Source organism: Macrobrachium rosenbergii, chromosome 53 (assembly GCF_040412425.1).
Source record: "Macrobrachium rosenbergii isolate ZJJX-2024 chromosome 53, ASM4041242v1, whole genome shotgun sequence".
Classification (NCBI taxonomy): Eukaryota; Metazoa; Arthropoda; class Malacostraca; order Decapoda; family Palaemonidae; genus Macrobrachium; species Macrobrachium rosenbergii.
This window is the reverse complement of record NC_089793.1, coordinates 49,574,515-49,595,277: the sequence shown is the minus strand read 5'-3', so window position 1 is coordinate 49,595,277 and position 20,763 is coordinate 49,574,515. Positions and strand designations below refer to the sequence as shown.

The 20,763-nt window shown below is 41.4% G+C and overlaps 1 protein-coding gene across 1 annotated transcript in view; it reads right to left on the bottom strand.

The window, feature by feature from the left end:
• LOC136834443 (pre-mRNA 3'-end-processing factor FIP1-like) overlaps positions 1-20,763 on the bottom strand; it is a 267,929-nt gene that overhangs the window by 203,936 nt on the left and 43,230 nt on the right. The window contains exon 2 of the mRNA XM_067097042.1: positions 13,733-13,844. Coding sequence (XP_066953143.1) covers positions 13,733-13,844 — 112 coding nt within the window. The remainder of the gene's footprint in view (positions 1-13,732; positions 13,845-20,763) is intronic.

Here is a 20,763-nt window from a genome sequence, read left to right as displayed (position 1 = left end):
GAAAAGAGGTCTGACCAAGTCATAACACAAGCTCATCTTCTTGCAAACCTGATTCAGCCTTCCTTTCAAGGAAAATTGCTTAGTGCAGAAGAAGTGAATAATGCAATGGACTATGCCAATGAAAAGTTTCCCTCACTTGTCCCAGTCATCATGGAATTTCAAGCCAAATCATCTCCTTTCCATTCGTATAAGTTTAGTGATTCTGTGACAAAGTGTATTTCAGCTGTTGAATGGTGGAGGTCACATTCAAGTGTGTTGGATAGAGATGTACTTTCAGCAGTACAACAACTACTGTCTGCAGTGGCTTCTTCATCAGGGGTTGAAAGAATTTTTTCAAGCTATGGTATTGTACATTCAAAACTAAGGAACTGGCTGGGCACAGAAAAAGCAGCAAAACTGGTGTTTTTGTTTAAAATCATGAATACACACAAAATGGATGTGTTTAATGATACTAATAATCAGGATGCCTAAAAGAACCAAACTTATTGTCATAAGAATTAAAATATTACTTTTTAAAGATTTTGAATTTCAATTTCAAAGATTTTTTATGAACTACGTTTCAAAGAAGTGTATCATTATCTTTCAAAGAAGGGTTCTTTTCAAGTGCAAATTCAATGTACTTTTGTTTTAAATACAGGCTATAATAATTTTATTTTTATATTCATTACTTCAGGAAATAAGTACAGTTCATTATAAGTAAACCTCTTTGATTTCATTTTGTTAATAGCATGTGGAATTTTTAATTTTTTTATTATACTGTATTGTAAAAGGAAGTGCTTTAGTATTCTACTCCTCAGAAACAAGTACAGTTCTTTACAAGTAAAACCCTTTGATTTATTGGACAGTGGAAATTTTTTTTTGTATTGTAAAAGGAAGTTTTTAGTGTTCTATTCCTCAGAAATATATAAAGTAGGTATAATTATGTTTGTTTTCACATTTTTCCTTTAAATTCCATGTTGGTTGGGACAAAAGTAAATATTGATTTAAATCAATACTTTTTTTAAAAATCATATGATTTAAATCTTGATTTGAATCATTGATTAAAATCATCATGATTTAAATCGCCAACCCTGTGACAGACACAGAGCGCTCACTCTTCATGAGAAAATGAGCTTCAATACGCACTATTGCACAGCGTCATGCCATCTCCCCTACAACAGTGAGTAAATGGATAAGGAGACACACTGAGAATGGGAATCTGACTGACTTGGGTAAGCAACTTTTTTTTTTTAACTATAAATCTGTGAAATAGTGAAACTCAAATTACAATTGCCTTGGTCCTGTTGAACTCAAGTATTAGTAATTCTTTCTTTTACTTCTCAGAATACCAAATAGCGGTCCCATAAGTAGACAGGCTATAATTGTGTTCTTAATTATCTAGGTATCTGTAAGTTATTTACGTATTTCAGTTCAGAGACCGCCATGTTGGACTACCTGTCAGCAGGATGACGACACTCGATGAGCAGCAGAGGAAGATCCTTTCACCAATACTGTTGCTATTTGTGAACATCTAGCATTAAATGTTTCGGCTATGACAGTGTGAAGATGTCTGCATGAGGCAGGAATTCATCATAGAATTCCTGTCAAGAAGGAATTTCTCACCGATCAGCATCGTGCTGTTAGGCTTGCCTTTACTCAACAGTTTGTGGGGGAGGATATGGAATTCTGGTCTCATGTTGTATTTACTGGCAGAGATTCCATTCCTGACAGCGTGACGATAACCAAAAATCGCTGATAAGAGCTTGCCGTTCCCTGGTTATCGGTGCTGATATCTGGTTTTTGGCGCTGATAACAGGGGATTGGTGCCACTGATAATGGGGATTGGTGCCGATAACTGGAGAGTGGTGTCGAAAATCCGGTTATTGTCGTCACTAGACAAGCGCCGTAAAACCGGATTGTCAATAACTGAGGCCACCAATAACCGGGGACTGCCTGTACTAGTCATGGCAAAACACATAACTGGAGACCGAATAATACAAGGTGAGTTTCTACAGTCATTAATTTCAGTCAGACAATAATAATTATAAACAAGGGTAATGTTATAATCAAAGATAATCATTTTTGTCAATAACCATCTATTTTTTGTTAATTAAATTATACTGTCAAGAGAAGTGTGAAAATAAAAACACTTCATTGGTTCTACTATGGCCAGCTTCCAGGCAATAAGCAAATGCATTTTTAATGTTAAGAATAATCACATATACAAACTAATAATTATAAAGTACAGCCTGTTTACTGAATCAAAGAATACCATATCATAACAGACCACTGCATATCCAACTTAATGCTATTGTAAGTATTTATCCTTGTAGATGAATAAACATTCTTAAATTATTGCAAGGGTTGTTACTTAGCATTTCATTTCCCCCCAATTATATCATTATCACCACTATTACAAAAAGCTAAACATAAATTGTTAATAATTCTAAATTTTTTCTTCAGTTACCACTGAAGAAACATTTACAAGGAGGTCAGGAGTGGGCATGTCACTGAACGTGTGGGGGCTGGACCTCCTTACATGGTCTGGGTGATATCACCAGGATTGAAGGGAGGGAGATTCACTGGTGAAAATTCAGTACATTGAAATTCTTCAGATTTCTTCCTTCCTTCCTCACTTCAACAGCGGAATTATCCCTTCCTACATGGTCCTGCCATCTTCATTCACGACCATTGCCCCATCCGTACAGCCAGGATAGCCCAGGAATGGTTTCGAGGTCAAGAGGATCTGCAATTGCTTGACAGGGAGAGTAAGGGTACGGACATGAACCCCAAAGAGAATATTTGGGCCAATTTGGTAAATTGTTGGGAGCCTGAGGAAAGGAGACCAGATCAACTCATGGATCACAGTCGAACGCAATGGGAGCTCTTCCGCAACCGACCACAGCTCGTCAGAAACCATGTAGCTTCTATGCCCAACAGACTGCAAGAGGTGATGTACACTTGGTATGTCTTTTGGGGTAACGCTGCACCCTACCCATTGGTTGCTGTCATTCCTGTGTTCAGGATGCCACGGCAGAGGCCTCTAACTCAGAGAAGGAAGGTGGTTGGGCTTCTCACTAAGATTAAAAATAAATGTAAAAAATATATACACGCAATTTTGTGTGTGTATATTTGGTTTACCCTATGACTTCCACTGAAATTCCATGTATAATGACTTGGCACTGCTCAAAACAATGTCAAAATAAAATCATAAAACAAACCTATTCACATGGTTTAGCTCCAGGTCATGATTATCATTTATTTATTAAAAAGGTGAATCTGATATCTAAAATATCTAAAAGGAGTTCAGAATCTAAGGGCATTTTGCTACCCTGATTTCTTTAAAAATTCTTCAAAAAGAGAACCTTAAGACATTATCATCAAACTGCATTTCTCTAAATATCCCTTTCCAAAATGGACAGGTATAAGACATATATGACTGAATGGATTGTTTAACAACAGAGACCTCTGTCTCTTAGTTATCCTAACACGAATGATGATGATGATCATAACAAAAGGAATTTCTGCCCGTAAGACATTAAAACTTTTATTACAATTAATATTACAAAATATAAGGCAAGTAGAAAATTATGCATTTTTCCAGAACATATAACATATAATAATTGTTATTGTAATGAATGGCATTTGGGGAATAACCTCTACAGTACAGCCCCATATAAATAAAGTACGTAGGGATTCATTTACGCTAACTAGAAGCATGAAAAGTGCTCTGAACTGAGTTAAATACAGTAAAGCGAAATAAACTTACCGAGTAATCAATATCCAAACCAAAACACTGATCGCTACGGTCGCAATTTATAATACAAAAGCAATATAAGAATATATACAATATTTTTGGATAGAGTAAATTAAGGCATAACATTTTAATAGATCCATGGAAAAGATGCATATTCGTTATGTTGATGTTTGCATAATACGATATGTGAATATAGAGTACAGTATAATGTAGGCTAGGCTACCATGTATGTGTATATAATATACCATAGAGTAGACTAAGCTAATTCTTGTTTGTTATTCAATTTCTCTTTGTATTGAATTATCATGAGTCACTCTGCATGAACCTCCAGAATTAGCTTATATTAATAATTAATAACCTGTATATGTATAGGGTATACTTTATAGTATAGGGTAGGCTACCATATATGTATACAGTAAACCCCCGGATTTGCGGGGGATGCATACTGCACTCCCTGCGAATAGCTAAAATCCGCGAATACTTGAAGTCCCTCTAAAAACACTTAGAACTGCCTATTTTGATAGTTTAAACACAAAAAAAAAATCTAATCTCTTATAATATACATACGTAATGGAAAAAATCCGCGAAGTCGTGAATCCGCGATAGTCGAACCGTGAAGTAGCGAGGGTTCACTGTATAACTTGAAAAAACATCAACATCACAATTTTTTTAAATAAGTTGTATTTTTCCTAACTATACAAACCAAAGGTCCTTTACATTAGGAATTGCTTTCAGCGCGGCTGGAAACGGCCATTGAACTTTCAAACAAGGTAGTTAACTACCGTCCGGGGGGTGGGGGTACTGCCTGCCGGGATGTAAACATTCCAATTTGGCTTTCAGCCCAGGTTTCAGGTTGAGGGGTGGCATGAGGTGGGCATGAAATGTAATGTAAAGGACCTCAGGTTTGTATAGTTAGGAAAAATGATATTTTAATGATAAAATAAAGTTTGTTCATACTTACCTGGCAGATATATATATAGCTGTAATCTCCGAAGTCCGACAGAATTTCAAAATTCGCGGCACACTCAGTGGCTGATTAGGTGGTTAGTACACATTCCCGCCGCTGGGAGGCGGGCATCAGGAACCATTCCCATTTTCTATTCAGATTTTCTAACGCCACTGTCTCCTGAGGGGAGGAGGGAGGGCAATATGAATATATATATCTGCCAGGTAAGTATGAACAAATTTTATTTTATCATTAAAATATCATTTTGTTCATGAGACTTACCTGTCAGATATATATATAGCTGAATACCACCTTTGGAGGGGGGTAGAGACAGCCAAGAATTAGGGAAAACAAATTTAAAGGTAAAATTATTTTGGTTCCTTACCTGATAGCATAGCTGACTGAGTGGTTACTGTCACTCTAGTCTGCTTCTGCTTTACTAGAGACCCCAGCGAGGTAGTGACCTATAAAGCTGGCGACTTCTAGATGATCTGTCAACGGGGCGTGACCACAATGTGACTAGATCATAGACCATACAACAAGGACAAAAGAGCATTACCAACCACCTAACCAACACTAAGACATTAGTCTGCAATGGATTGGGAAGACTGCCTCCATCAATCGACCCAACAACCATAAAACAAAAAAAACAATTAAAAGCAGGATTAAAGGATAGGAGCAGAGCTACCCCTGACCCCAAGGTTGCTTGAAGCAGCAATGTATGGTCCCAGCGAAAGCAATTTTCGTATGCTACCTAAACATCTTGCTCAAGAGTGTGAGGCAAACACCGAATCGACTTTGCCAAAATGTGGCACTGAGAATGTCACTGAGTGCCATATTTTCTGGAACGCCATGGAGGTAGCAACTGCCCTCACCTCGTGAGCGTTGACTCTCAACAACTTGAAGTTGGAGTCGTCACAACAAGAATGTGCCTCCTTGATGACATTCCTAATGAAGAATGCCAGTGCATTCTTCGACATAGGATTAACTGGCTGTCTCACAGAACACCATAAAACATCCAAGGGACCACGAATGTCCTGAGTTCTTTTAAGGTAATACTTGAGAGCTCTAACAGGACATAGACTCCCTCAGGTTCCTGTCCAATAAGGTCCGCTAAACCTTTAATTTCAAAAAATCTAGGCCAAGGATTAGAAGGCCTTTCATTCTTAGCCAAGAACTTAGGGCTTAAAGAATAGACAGCATTGTGTCCCTTGAAGCCCACATGACGGTTGATAGCCTGAACTTCTCTCACTCTCTTCGCCGTTGCCAGAGCAGTGAGGAAGACCGTCTTCCTAGTAACATCCCTAAAAGATGCAGATTGGAGAGGCTCAAAAGGACTGGAACATCAAAAACTTGAGCACAACGCCCAAATTCCAAGTAGGAGGAATTGGCTGAGGAACCTTAGACGTCTTGAAAGACCTCAAGAGATCGTGGAGGTTCTTATTGTCAGACAAATCCAGTCCTCTGTGTCTGAAAACAGAAGAAAGCATGCTCCGATAACCTTGATTGTCGGAACTGCTAACTTGAGTTTTTCTCTCAAAGAAAGGAGGAAAATCAGCGATCTGGCTCACAGTGATCGAGGAAGAGGAAATTCCCTTCTTGCTGCACCAACTTCTGAAGGTTGCCCACTTCGCTTGATAAACTCTGATGAAGAACTCTTCTGGCTCTAGCGATGGCCCGTGCCACCTGGCCAGAAAAACCCCTCGCTCTGACCAATTTTTCGATAGTCTGAATGCAGTCAGGTTCAGAGCGGGAGGTTTTGATGATATCTCACGAAGTGGGGTTGTCTGAGCAGATCTGCTCTCATAGGAAGGGTCCTCGAACGCTACCAACCAGAAGAGAATCTCCGAGAACCAGTGGTTCAAGGCCAAAACGGGGATGAGAATCATCTTTGTTCCTTGTGAGGCCGAGAACTTGCGAATCACTTCTCCCAGAATCTTGAACGGGGAAAGGCATATACATCCATCCCGTCCAATCCCAGAGAAGAGCAACTATCGCCACTGCCCCGGGTCGAGTACAGGGGAGCAGTAGAGGGGAGCCTTGCTGTTCTTGAGGTCGTGAAGAGATCCACAAGATGGCGACCCCAAAATTTCCAGAGATCTTGGCAAACCTCCTGATGAAGGGTCCATTCCTTCGACAGAAGTTGATGGCGCCAACAGAGTAGGTCTGCTCGAACATTTTCTACCCCTGCAACAAATCTTGTGAGGATTGAAATGTTGCGAGCATGAGCCCAAAGGAGAATCTCTCTTGCAAGGCTGAACAGGGAACAAGTGTGTTCCGCCTTGTTTCTTGAGGTAAGCTAACGCCGTGGCAGTGTCTGAGTTCACTTGAACAACACGATCGGAAACTTGGACCTCGAAGAATTGGAGGGCTAAAAGATAGCCGCCACCTCTTTGATGTTGATGTGCCAGGATACCTGTTGCCCTCTCCAGGTTCCTGACACTTCTTTCCCCCTAGTGTTGCCCCCAACCTGTTGATGATGTGTCGGAAAACAACACTAGGTCGGGGCTCAGAAGCTTGAGGGAGATCCCTTTTCCCAACTTCCGTTGGATCGAGCCACCATTTCAGGCACTCCTCTTTATATGGAAGGAAGAATCCTCAATTCCTCTTCCAAGTCTTCCTTGTTTTGCCAGTTCTCCAACAGAAAGAACTGAAGAGGCCTGAGATGCAGTCTTCCCAGAGAAACAAACTTCTCCAGCGAGGAAATGGTCCCCAGCAGACTCATTCCTTCCTTCACCTAGCATGTTTCCTTCTCCAAGAAGACCGAGACTTTTTGCAACACTGAAACTGCTGTTCTTGTGATGGAGACGCTAGAAAAGCCGCTGAATTCATCTGAATTCCCAGATAAACAATGGACTGTGAGGGGATCAGCTGCGACTTTTCCACATTGACTAGAAGTCCCAGGGACTTCACGAGTTCCAGAGTTAACTGAAGGTCCTCCAGACACCTTTGTTTTGACGAATCAACCAGTCGTCCAAGTAATCAACCAGTGCAACTGCCAGGTAAAGAGATCCTGGAGCAAAATGTGAGAGGTGCAACCAACCATCAAGTCGCCAGACCCAACGTTGCTTCGCTGATCGGAAGAAGCGTAAACACCGTGGGGCTGTGCTGAGTCCAAAGCAGAGAGCCCTGAACTGGTAAGTCTTGTCCCCAAGACAAACTGAGATACTTCATCGAACGCGGATGAATAGGGGCGTGAAGATAGGCATCTTGGAGATCCAACGATACCATCCAATCCCGGGATGAAGGGCTCCTAGTATTGACTGAGAGGTCTCCATCTTGAACTTGTCCTTCAGGACAAAGTTGTTCAGCCTGCTGACGTCCAAGACGGGTCTCCAACCTACTGAATGTTTCGGGACTAGAAACAGTCTGTTGTAAAATCCCGGGATTTTTGTCTAAGACCTGCTCCACTGCTCTCTTCTCGATCATCTGTTCGAGCAGTTTGAACAGAATTTTCTGTTTGGCAAGATGGTAATGTGGGAAACAAAACAAAGGAGGAAGAGTCAGAAAAGGAATTAGGTAACCTCTCTCTAACTAGTTGAAGGGACCAAACGTCTGCCCCTCTCTCTCCCAGGCTTGGGCAAAATGAAGAAGCCTGGCTCCTACTGGTGTCTGGAGGTGAAAGGAGTCACTTGCCACCTCTCTTGGAAGCGACATTGCCTCTAGGGAAAAAACTCTCCTCGTGGTGCGGGTTTCGTGTTGCTCCCCATGGAAGCCCTCCACGAAAGGGCTTTAGCTTCTTCTTTAGCCTGCTGTGGAACAGAAGAGGACGATGATGGAGCTGAAGGACGTTAGAAGACCTGGAAAGGAGGTCTTGAATGTCGCCTTTTTGAAGGCTGGCAGCGATATTTTTAACCAAGGTCTGGGGAAAGAGATGGCTTGAGAAAGGAGCGATGTTTGTAGCATAATTCTGTGTAAAAAAATAGACCTGCAAAGAAAAGAACAAAACAATGCCCTTTTCAAAAAGGGCTGAGGTTGGCCAAAACGTTTTACTTAGCAAGTTCTTCAGAGCCATCCCTGACACTGACTTATCCATGCACCGCAGTACACTGGACAGCTCCCCAGACTAATGGAACTCGGGTTAGCCATAGATCGTTAGAAAACTCCCAGACACCAGTCCAAGAAGTTAAAGACTTCCACAGTCCTGAAGAGTCCTTTAAGATGGTGGTCTATTTTTGTTTATAAGTCCAAGAAACCTTAGAAGAGGACAAATGAGATCTTCTGGAAGATAGTCAACAAGACTATGCAAAGTCTCCTTGAGAAGTCGAAACTGTCAAGCCAATATCTTCACCTGTCTCATACCACATGCCTGCTTTGCAAAGACAAACGTGAAGGAGGCAAAGAGAAAGAAGACTTTCCTGGTTTTTCTCGAGTCATCCAGTCCTGAACCTTCTTGAATGCCCTCTTGGTAGAGAAGGACTTCTTCATCTTAAGAAAACCAGGAGTTCTTTTCTCTTCAGACAAAGCCAACTGTGAAGGGGGAGGAGTTCTTCCGCAGCTGAGCTGAAGTCTTGAAAAGTGGTGAAACAGATCCTTAAACAAAACAGTCAGAGTTTGATAATCAGTAGAAGAAGAAGCTTGTTTCTCTTCGATCCGATGGCTCTGACAAAAGGGGTTCTTCTTCCTCCGCTGGAGGGTCAAGAGAGCGAGAAGGAAGGAGACCCTACTTGCCGATCGTTCCGGGACCTGTCGATTTAAGAAAGTCATGGCTAAATTAAGAAGAACATCACAGAAGTTGAAGCGGGAAGTTGAGCATCATGAAGCACTGCAGGTGTGGTGTCAACACAAGACGTGAAGATATAACGCGAGGCGAGCGAGAACGCGTCCTGGCGGGAGCGCAGCTCCAAGGCTGGATACGGAAAGAGTTTGCGTTGTGTGGCGCGCGCGCGTCCTGGTTGGGAGCGCGCCCGAGACTCAAGGCCAGGCGCGTGAAGCGTGAGGCGCGCGCGAAGCGCAAGACACGCGCTCCTGGCGCATATCAAGAGAAACGTCCAACTCTTCAAATCGGGAAGACGAAAGGAAGCCACTTTATACCTTCTTTAGAAAGACAGACGAAGCTTCATGCGATCTAGCAGACGAAGACGACCGAAGCAGGAGACGAAGGAGAAGGCCTGGACTTCTTAACAGGCAGATGCAGATCTTGACGACGAGGCCTGTCCTTTCTACGGTCCATGAGAGTATCCAGCTGTTGTTGCAAACCCAACAAAATCTGACGTGTTGGAGAAACAGCTCTCTCGGAAGAAGGGCTGAACCTGAGAGAAGGAGAGGGGAGAAGGGATGTCTTCTTCCTTTCACACCGGTGAATAAGCAACAGCCCTTGCCTTAGCGCGACTGGGGGTCGAGTAGCGTGATCATCCGTTGCACACTTTATTCTCTTCCGCTGAGGAACATCCACGAAACTTTTAGGGAAGAGCACAAACGTCTAGAGGAAGAGGGCGTGAAGCGTCCTCTCCTCTCAAGCTTCTCTTAAGAGGGCGAGAGTCCAACCGAGAGCTCCAACCCGAGGCGGGGAGGGGGTGTCGGAGGACGAAGCAATCCTTCAGGATGTGTGCCCGAGCACGATCCCTGGCAGCCTGGGTAGGGTCATCAGGACCTGCCGAAGGGACGCCAGATCGGTGGGAAGTCCCCGTAACCCTCATGCGGCTTTCGACATGCCCCCTCCCTGGTCCTGGGAGTTCGACAGAGGTCCAGGCCTAGAGGCATTATAGGGCGATCTGGACGCCCCCTCCACAACACTAGGGGCATTAACACAAACACTTTGCGCTTGAAGGGCATTCACTTTGTTTTCAAGAGCACGAATTGACTCCAAAACGAGCCAAGGTATTATTCTCTGCAGCAACAACCTCAGGGTTAGGCAACACTAAGGGTTAGGACTAAAAACTACAGGGTTACTAACATGAGAAAACCCTGACTGTCCAACTACAGAATGCACTCCTGGAGGAAGACCTCCTCAACCTATCACGCTCCAATTTAAGCATATAGGCTTCATACTTCTTCCACTCACCCTCAGATAATCCCACACATTCATTACAACGATTATCCGTAGAACATTCCATACACCCTGCATTTCATACATAAAGTGTGAGGATCTATCAAAGTCTTGATAGCCTCACCTTACAATCACCCAAGCTACAGACTCGATAGCTAGAGGAAGACATCTTAATTAAAGAAAAGTCAAAAGCAAAATCAAAAACGGTCCAGAAAGAGCGTATGCCAAGTCACAGATCCAAGTTGAAACCAAAAACAACCAAAATACTTAAGTGACAACAAATTTCGAAATCCAAATGGCGGGGAACTGACAACAGGTGTTGACAGTCCGGCGACAGAGAAAATCTGAATAGAAAATGGGAATGGTTCCTGATGCCCGCCTCCCAGCGGTGGGAATGTGTACTAACCACCTAATCGGCCACTGCGTGTGCCGGGAATTTTGAAATTCTGTCGGACTTCGGAGATTACAGCTATATATATATATCTGACAGGTAAGTCTCATGAACAAAGTACAATTTACTTTAAAGGGAAAACTGCCTTTGACAAAATGATCGGGTTGTAAGAAACAGGAGATCAGATGTCAGACTTCTGGGTCCCTTTGCATGAAAGAGGAAGCGTCAGTTCATGCAAAGTAGGCTTGGAAGAACTTGGAGTCGGTGACAGTAAGGCAGTCAACATTTGGTTTGTCTTATTATCATGGTCTCCTTAACCCCAGCCTTGCAAGGGGAAGGAGAGGGGTTGCTTCTACAATCCTGAACGGAAATAGAACAGAAGCTCCAGTTGGGTGCTTATTTGCATTGACTGCCAGATCCAGCATGTAACGGCACGTCCGCTCCCTGCCTGAGGGAAGAGAGGCCAGTCACTCCACATTCGTTCTCCCAATCACAACCGTACATCTTAGGCGACACAAACTGCCCTGTTAGAGGAGCCGGGTAAGCTACACAACTTGTTGAGCAGTCACCACAGGACCCAAGGAAAAAGTGTCCAAGGACTTGTGTGCAACATCCCAAAGGTAGAAGGAAGTGAAGGTGGTCTGTTGGGACCACACACCTGCCTTCAATACCTGAAGAACCGACATGTTCTTCTGGAATGCGAGGGACGGACCAATGCTGCGGACTTCATGAGCTCTCGGATGAAGTGTACTGGTGTCATCTTCTCCAGTAGTAGAATATGCTCTCCTTATCGTCTCATGAAGCCAGAAAGAGATCGTGGTCTTGAACACCTCTTTCTTGATCGAGCCAGTACTAATGAAGAGTCGTCTTTAAGGCTGGAGACATTTTCCAGATTCAGATAGCGCATTTCTAACAGGGCACAACCATCTTGTCTGGTTCATTACCTACAAAAGTCCTCTAGGGAGGGGATCGTGAAAGACTCGAACCGAGCGTCAGGGACCGAAGGATTCTGAGTCTTCGACATGAAATCCGGTAAGAAATTGAGCGTAACTGATTCCCATCCCCTCGTGTTTAACATCAAAGGAAAGTCCGTGAAGTTTGCCAACTCTCTTCGCGATGCCAGGGCCAGCAAGAAGACGGTCTTGAGGGTCAGATCCATTGTCTGAAACTCTGTAAAGGCTCGTATGGTGCACAAGCTAGGCTCTAAGAGAACAAAACATCCCACACATGGGGCCTGAGATCCCTGGGTGGGCAAGACCTTCAAGCTTCTCATCAGTAGGGAAATCTTGAAAGAAGAGGAGATATCTACTCCTTTCAGCTGCAAGACATACTAACCAAATCCTTGCGGTTCGCAGTAGCCTTTACGGCTGAAACGGAGAGAAAAAAATAATGAAGACGAGGAAGTCCATGACCTGCAGAACAGTAGCTCCAACAGAGATACCCACCCCCATGACACCAACCACAGAAGATGGACCACTTTCCCTTCAGTCTCCATCCAAACAGCAATAATACCGTTCACTTAGGAATCTGTGGCAATCTGAAAACAATAAGATTCCTAGGAAATTTTTCAAACAGTTGGTTAACATTTTTCTGTGCAGAGTAAGTATCAGATTCTCTGCAAATTTATTTTAGCATATCATTGCAAAGGGAAAGTTCAAAAATTTCAATTGGGTTTTTGACACGTAGTTGAACTTTCACTGATTTCAATATTTCATTTGTCCCATTACTAGTTGGAGATATGAATGTTGAGAAATAGGGGGCACTTCTTTTCCAAGATAAACCAGTTTTCTTTCTTTTGCATTCTGGCTAAGTTTCTTCCTCATTACGGTAGCAATGAAGTAACCATAGAAAACGGAAAAAATGTCCTCCAGTTACCCAAGGTCCTTTTTTTAGGACCAAAACTTTGGAGCATACTGTATCTAAAGCAAGCCATTTTAGAACATTTAACAAACTTTACAGTGAACTTAGATAATTTGTTTACCCTCTGTGTTAGTATGGAATAGATAGGACTTCCAACTCACCAAAAAAACTTTTGAATGAAAATTAGAAAAAATAAGGTCTGTCCTTACACTCAACTTTTTCACAAGATATTTAAGAGTGACAACACTGTTGCAATACCCATCAAAATATAGGTAGAATGTCTAAATGACATTTCAACCCACTAATTAAACATATCTCATAAAAGTTCCATTGATTACCAGACATTATTGGTAATTTCTTTGGTCCTAAAAAAGGACCATGGGCGCTAACTGGTTAATATGTAATAATATACAGTATAGGACTCTTGGCCTTGAACCTGGGAACAAATTCCAGGGGGTTCAAGAGGGCCCCTCACCACGACAAGGTGGTGCCAAGTCAAGGGGGCTGATGGAAGGTGAGTGAGGGGTATTCCCCTACTCATCCCCATCTTCACCAGTTTACCTTGTTACCAAGTTCCAATGGATGATTCCAGTTCGTACTGAAAAACTATATTGAAGGTAAGTTTGTACTTCTACATGAACATCTAATTAAAACAGTAAAATCTACCAAATTAAACACAGTAAATTTAGTCTGTCAAAAACATAAAACATACTTCTGACAAAAACAATGTAATACAACTGGATTTTTACTGACAACATGAAAAATCTAATTCTGTACCCAATATGTAATTATGTTGCACCCATCACAAACCTTCTTTATCATTCTCTTTTTGATCGCCTTCCCCATCCTTTTCTACCTCCAAACCAGCATCATCTTCCTTTTCACCTTCTTCCATGGGAGTTTCCTTCTCGACACCATTTTCCTTCAATGATACAGAATATGAGAACACTATTCACTTTAAACAAAGTTCAACAAAAAAGAATATGTAATTGTGGAGTATCATCATAAATGTACAATGAAAAATTGCTTGAAATCTGTTATTGATTACTTTCATTTGATGTGCACTTTTCAATCTCAAACTTTGTAGGATCTTCTACAAAGTTTGCAACTGACAACTGTATATCAAATGAAAGTAACCATTAACAGATTTTAAGAGATCTTTCACTGTACCTTCTAGCACATTCCATTCAACAAGTACAGACTTTAAAACAAGAAAAATTTAAAACATTTTTGTTTCACAGTTACAAATCCATCAATAACAAGAGATAAAATCTTGGACACTAATTAAGTAACAAGCAAAGTGAAGTTGCAACAATCCACGTAACTTAAAAAAAAAAAAAATACTACAATAGTATTACTTTAACCAGAAGGGTGCAACAATTTAGGATTTCTTGACTTGAAAACATCATCAGCACAGAATTTTTACCCATTGGAGGGTGGAGTCTGAGTAAATCTTTGAACTGATTGGTTTGGTTCCACCCACCAAAGAATACCTTCCAGGTCTGGAAGAGCTAAGGAAGGAATCCCATACCTCTAGCTTGTTGGACATATGGGGTGCTGGAACTACTAAACTTCTGGGCTTAAAGTAATGAGTTGCATCATTACTTTGAAAAAAGTTTTGGAAAAATCCAAGTGTCGGACACAATAAAAATTGCAAATTTTAAAGTAATATGTATTTTTTCTCACATAAAAGACTGAAGGTCTTTATATAGGATTTTGGTTGTACATGAAAGCTGGAATGGAAGTTAACTTTCAAACAAGTGGATGTTAACTTTTAAACAAGGTTATTAGCTACCGATGGTAAGGGGGAAGCCCCGCCCACTTGTCAGTCTGGACTCCACTTTGCCTCTCAGCCCAGGTACCAGAATCAACCACTGGTGGGCTGTAAATGTAAAGACCTCCAGGTTTGTATGTTAGGAAAAATGATATTTTCATAATAAAATTAAGTTCCATGTATACTTAGCTATAGTTTCTAACTAGCATGGCAGCCTTTATTTAAAAAAATTGCAGCAGCACTCTGATAGTTAGTGTAAGTGACAAGCCCAAACTTAATGGGAGTTTTGGAACGACTTAGCAAAGTAGCATCATTTTTTTTTGTGCCCTCATGTCCATTAGAGGGGAGGAGGGAGGGCTCTGATTCTGTAATTACTTGCCAAGTATATATGAAACTTAATTTTATGAAAATATAATTTTCATATAAGTAGCTTACCAAGTAATTACATAGCTGAATCACGCACTGAAAAGGGATGGGATGAATGGACATATTCTACTCCAAATCATTAAGGTGTGATAATGACTTTGAAACAGAAAGGATGGCTAGTACTGAAACAATGCTTGTCGTTTCCTTACCTGGTAAGAGAGCTACTGCAGGTGAATACTGCCTCTGGTTGGTGATCTTGCCCTAGGCACAGTACCAATAAAACAAACAACCAGACAATACTGTCATCTACACTAACAAAAAACCACTACCCCCATCCACTAGACTGCTGGGCACTCCAGGTACAAAGTAACCCCCAGGCTCCCCAAAACTCGACACCCTACGTCAAGGCTAAGAGACGGATGAGAGAAAGGATGCTTCCTATGCCTCTTCCCCCAGTACCATGCCAGCCACTGATAATGGCCCCAGGGTACTGCAATTCTCAAACACTGTTTTGACGTCAAGTAGTGACACATGAAGATTGATTTGTACCTCCAAAAGGTCGACTATAGAGTGGACGAAAGGGACAAATTATGCTTGAAAGTGAGAGAGGTAGCAACTGCTCGGACTTCATGCACTTTCACTTTGAATGAAGGCAAAATGTCCTCCTGAATCCAAGAATGTGGCTCAGAAATCAGGTCCCTTAGGAAGAATGACAATGCATTCTTTGAAAAGGGTGAGAAGGATTCTTGACAGAACACCAGAGGTTGCTGGATGGCCCTTTGATCTTCTCAGTACTTCGCAGATAATATCTTAGGGCTCTGACAGAGAAAAGAACCCTTACCTCTACCTCCGGCCAAGGATTTCCTCTTTGTTCTTGGCTAGGAAACCTAGTGTAAAAGAGCACACGGTGTCTCCTTGGGAGTAGCCTACCCTCTTGTCAATAGCTTGCAGTTCACTTACATGCTTGGCAGTTGCCAAAGCCACGAGGATGAGTGTCTTCTGAGTGAGGTCCTTTAGGGAAGCGGAACGAAGGGGTTTAAAAGGAGGGCCTGTGAGCCACTTTAGCATGACGTCTAGGTTCCAGGAAATCAGATCGGCCTTCTTCTGCTTAGAAGTGTTGAATGACTTGATGAGGTCATTAAGATCCGGGTTTGAAGACAAATTCAGACCTCTATGGTTAAAAACTAAGCTAAGCATAGCTCAATACCCTTTAATGGTGGAAGAGGACAGACCTCTAGAGGTCCTCATATAGAGGAGGAAGTCCGCTATTTGTGTCAAAGATGTCTCAGATGATGAGACTAACATTATGTCAGAGACACCATCTATGAAAAACTGTCCACTTTGCTTGGTAGACATTGCAAGATTGTCGTCTGCATCTTGCAATAGCTTCCGCAGCTGCTCTTGAAAAGCCTTTCACCCTGACCAGCTTTCTGACAGTCTGAAGCCTGTCAGAGCAAGAGTGGACAACCTTAAGTGGTATCTCTTGAAGTGAGGTTGTTTGAATAGCCACGGTTTTTGGGGAAGTAGCCTCGGGAAGTCCACCAAATGCCGAAGAAGGTCAGGGAACTACTCCTTCAAGGCCCAAAATGGGGCTACAAGGGTCATCGAGGCGTTGTGGTGCAAGACGAACTTGTTCAGCACTTTCCTCACCATGTTGAGGGGCAGGAAGGCATACAGATCCAGGGAAGGATTCTTGGAGAGTCCACCAATCAACTGTAGCAATTCAGGAACCATAAATTATGGTTCAGTACATGGCTATCAGGAACGTCATAATGTTCTGATGAGCCTGTGAAAGTTCGGCCCTTCCTTGACCATGTTGAATGGTGGAAGAGATTAGAGTTCTAGGTTGGAACGATCTTGCAGTTAGGTGTCAGTTGCCATGACTAGAAGATTCCTTAAAAGTTGCAGATAGTCAAGATCGGCCTGCCTCATGGAGGAACATAACCTGACAGTTCAGGGGATTTATGGTCCACTCAAGATTAAGAGTGATTTTCAGACAGCTCAGTTCAACTGCCAGAAATTCCAGCTGGAAAAAAACTCAATTTATCGTCTCCAGAAAAACCCTCGTCACTTGGTGGCGAGCGCTAACGTCCCCTTGCGGTCTTTGCCTGACAAGCAAGCAGGTGAAGGAGAGAGATTTCTACCGGAGAGATAATGAAGAATCTAAGGAGAGAGAAGGAAGGAGGAGGCCACCAAGGGCGCGTGGAAGTGGAGCTTACCTCTTGCGCCCAAACCTCCCCAACTGCAACTCTAAAGGCAGTGAAAACAACACTCAGTATAAGTAGGAAGGAAGTAGTCATGCCCCTTGTACACGGAGGGCTTTTTCACGAATAAACAGTCTTTTTTATTTGGACTAATGCAACTCTTAGTTATTGTCTCTATGTTTTAGAATGTATTTGCCACACTAGCGCATTTACACTTTGTAGACAGTACAGGTTAAGATGTACAGAGAAATAAGTAAAAAAAAGAGAGAGAGAGAGAGAGAGAGAGAGAGAGAGAGAGAGAGAGAGAGAGAGAGAGAGAGAGAGAGAGAGAGAGAGAGAGAGAGAGAGAGAGAGAGAGAGAGAGAGAGAGAGAGAGAGAGAGAGAGAGAGAGAGAGAGAGAGAGAGAGAGAGAGAGAGAGAGAGAGAGAGAGAGAGAGAGAGAGAGAGAGAGAGAGAGAGAGAGAGAGAGAGAGAGAGAGAGAGAGAGAGAGGGGGTTGTCCTTATTTAAGAGAGTGAAATTATACAGTATATCAGTTATTACAGAGGCTGAGAAAATAACAAAAGAGAGAGAGAGAGAGTTATTCTTACGTTAGATATCAAAAGGTATAAAAGTTCAGTATTAATCTACCCTTTTAAATGAAATTAAAGTTACTGTAATTTCATTTAAAAGTTAGCTTAATTTAAACTATCTCCTGTGCAGGCAAAGACGCACAGAGAAATAATAAGTTGTAAAAATGTGTGAGCGCTAACTATGAATGAAAGAAGAAAGAGATAAGGGTTGTCTTTACTTAAGAGAGTTAAATTATTTGTCAATTATCACGGAGACTGAGAGAATAACGGAGAGAGAGAGAGAGATATTGTCCTTACTTGAAATATCAAGTTGAATTATTTATGAATTATTACTACCCGAGAGAGAGAGAGAGAGAGAGAGAGAGAGAGAGAGAGAGAGAGAGAGAGAGAGAGAGAGAGAGAGAGAGAGAGAGTTATTCTTACGTTAGATATCAAAAGATGGAAATTCAGTATTAAACTAACTTTGAAGTGAAATTAAAGTTAGTGTAATTTCATTTAAAAGTTATCCTAATACATGATCCTTAAAAAAGAAATAAATGGTCAACATAAGAATATAGGAGAGTGGTGAGATTAGTATACTGTTTCTCTCTCCTCTATTCCACAATCTGATTTTGAAGTCTTCTCAACCTCGTTTAAAAACTTCTTTATTCTGTCTCTTTCTTTTGTTCTGAAATACTCTCTGTCTAGAAAGGCGCATTGACAGTTTGTAAGTCGGTACAAGTAAAAGTAGATCAATTTAAAATTATCTACTCTACAGTTGAAGAAATACAGAGAAACAGTAATACAGAGGTTGTGCTAACTATGAACACTGAAAGAGAGAGAGAGAGAGAGAGAGAGAGAGAGAGAGAGAGAGAGAGAGAGAGAGAGAGAGAGAGAGAGAGAGAGAGAGAGAGAACAGTTGTCCTTACTTGAGAGTAAAATTTTTTATGAATTATTATGGACAGAGAGAGAAGAGAGAGAGAGAGAGAGAGAGAGAGAGAGAGAGAGAGAGAGAGAGAGAGAGAGAGAGAGAGAGAGAGAGAGAGAGAGAGAAATTACAAGAAACCTTTGACCACTAATCAGCACAACTACCCATTCTTGTCATGTTGAAGTGACCTGTCTGAAGTCAGGTTTTGCCTTTGAGGTTCTTACAGAAGAGGGAAAATATTTGTTTGTTTAAAATACGTATCACATAAGTAAATTTTGTAATTACAGTTACAGTATATTATTATTATCATTATTATTTAAAAATCTTATTAACCCTTTCCAATCCTGTAAAAGCTGTATAGCGTGCCCTGTGAAAAAGGAGTCCCTGATACTAGAGGCACGTTACAATGCCTTCAGTATAATCAGTCACTGCTCCATTTAGGCAAAGTTATTCCTTCTGTGGATCTAAGCACCGTTTTCTATGGATTCTCTAATTGAACATTCTACGTTTTCATATAAAATTATCCCCAAAATCCCCCGAATAAGGTTAATTAAGAACACTGAATGTTTTGGTGACCCTGGTAGGAGGTTAGTCTGGGATCTGGCTTCGTTCAGCGACCTCTTACTGGCCTTTCCTCGTGGTACCAATCATCCTCCTACACACCTGCGCTCTCGATTCCATACCCATTGTTTTTTTTAATATCATGCCTGCACCGAAGCGCTTACGTACAGATGATGATATATTATCATATTTAGATACGCTTTCATCAGAGGGAGACTTGTTCATCGATAATGAAGATGAAGAAATGCTTGAGAATCCAGAAAACGGGGTTATCATCGTCCGATTCCGAGTGTCACGTGGGTGACAAATGCGATACTCACGCTGATATTGAAGAAAGGCTTTACGATCCAGACTTCCCGTTAGAAGATGATGTTGACGATGGTGATTATCATTTTAGTGAATGGGAAAATTATAGTGCTGATGTGCATAATATCAGAAATGTAAACTTTAGATCAGGCAGGGTCAAGGTTTTGCGCTAGGACTTCCATTCAGACAAGTGGGTTAAGATCTTTCTCAGACTCTCAATTTCCCTACAACAGATAATCTGCTCAGGTATGCGATCTCTTTTCTATGAAATACAATTGGTATCGTCCTCTTGTAATTTTTGAGGGGGTTTTTAAGTGAAATACACCTCCAACAAAAAGTAAATCGATATCATTATTCAGTAAGTACTTTTAAACCCCCTTTAGTATAACTATGAAAGCCAAACATTCAATGTAGATGAGTTAACACGGTTTGGAAAGAATTAACTATTTAATGTTAACATCAAGAAAACAGATCAAATGAACAGCGCTAAATATTGGTGTATAATGGATATTTCTATTCCAAAGATGTCAATAAAAGTAAAGCTGTAAGGATATGCGCTCTGAGAAGAAAAACGAAAGACAACAAATACATTTACTGTGCTCCATGATGTTTTTCCTAAGAAAATTATATATATTTGTTGTGTATATACTGTAATAAAGTATTAGAGTTTTCAAACCAGATGGAGTTCAATTGTCATTTACTGAGCAAAAACATGGCTGAGTAGGAGTAATACATTTTGATGAAAGACTGATGTTTATATAAATGAATAGAAAATGTAATCACGATTGAAATGATATGAATAACATTACTGATAGCCTGGTCATATCATATCAACCATGATGTAAAATCTTTTAAATCTGCACCTTGTATGGTGAGTTAAAATTTTACAAAGAAAATTGCATTTTCTTACATTAGTTTTAACAGATTTTTAATGATATTTGACCATAACATTCATAAATATCTCATTTACTATAATATGACATTTTTATTCTAAAATAATGTTTAACACATACTTACCTGTTAGTTACATATAGCTTTAGTCTTTGACGTCACGGCAAAATTTCAAAACGCGCGGCAGCGCCAGTCCGAATATCGGATGATCGCCCTTACCTGCCCTCTGTCGGGGTACTAGGAACTATTCCAACATGCTT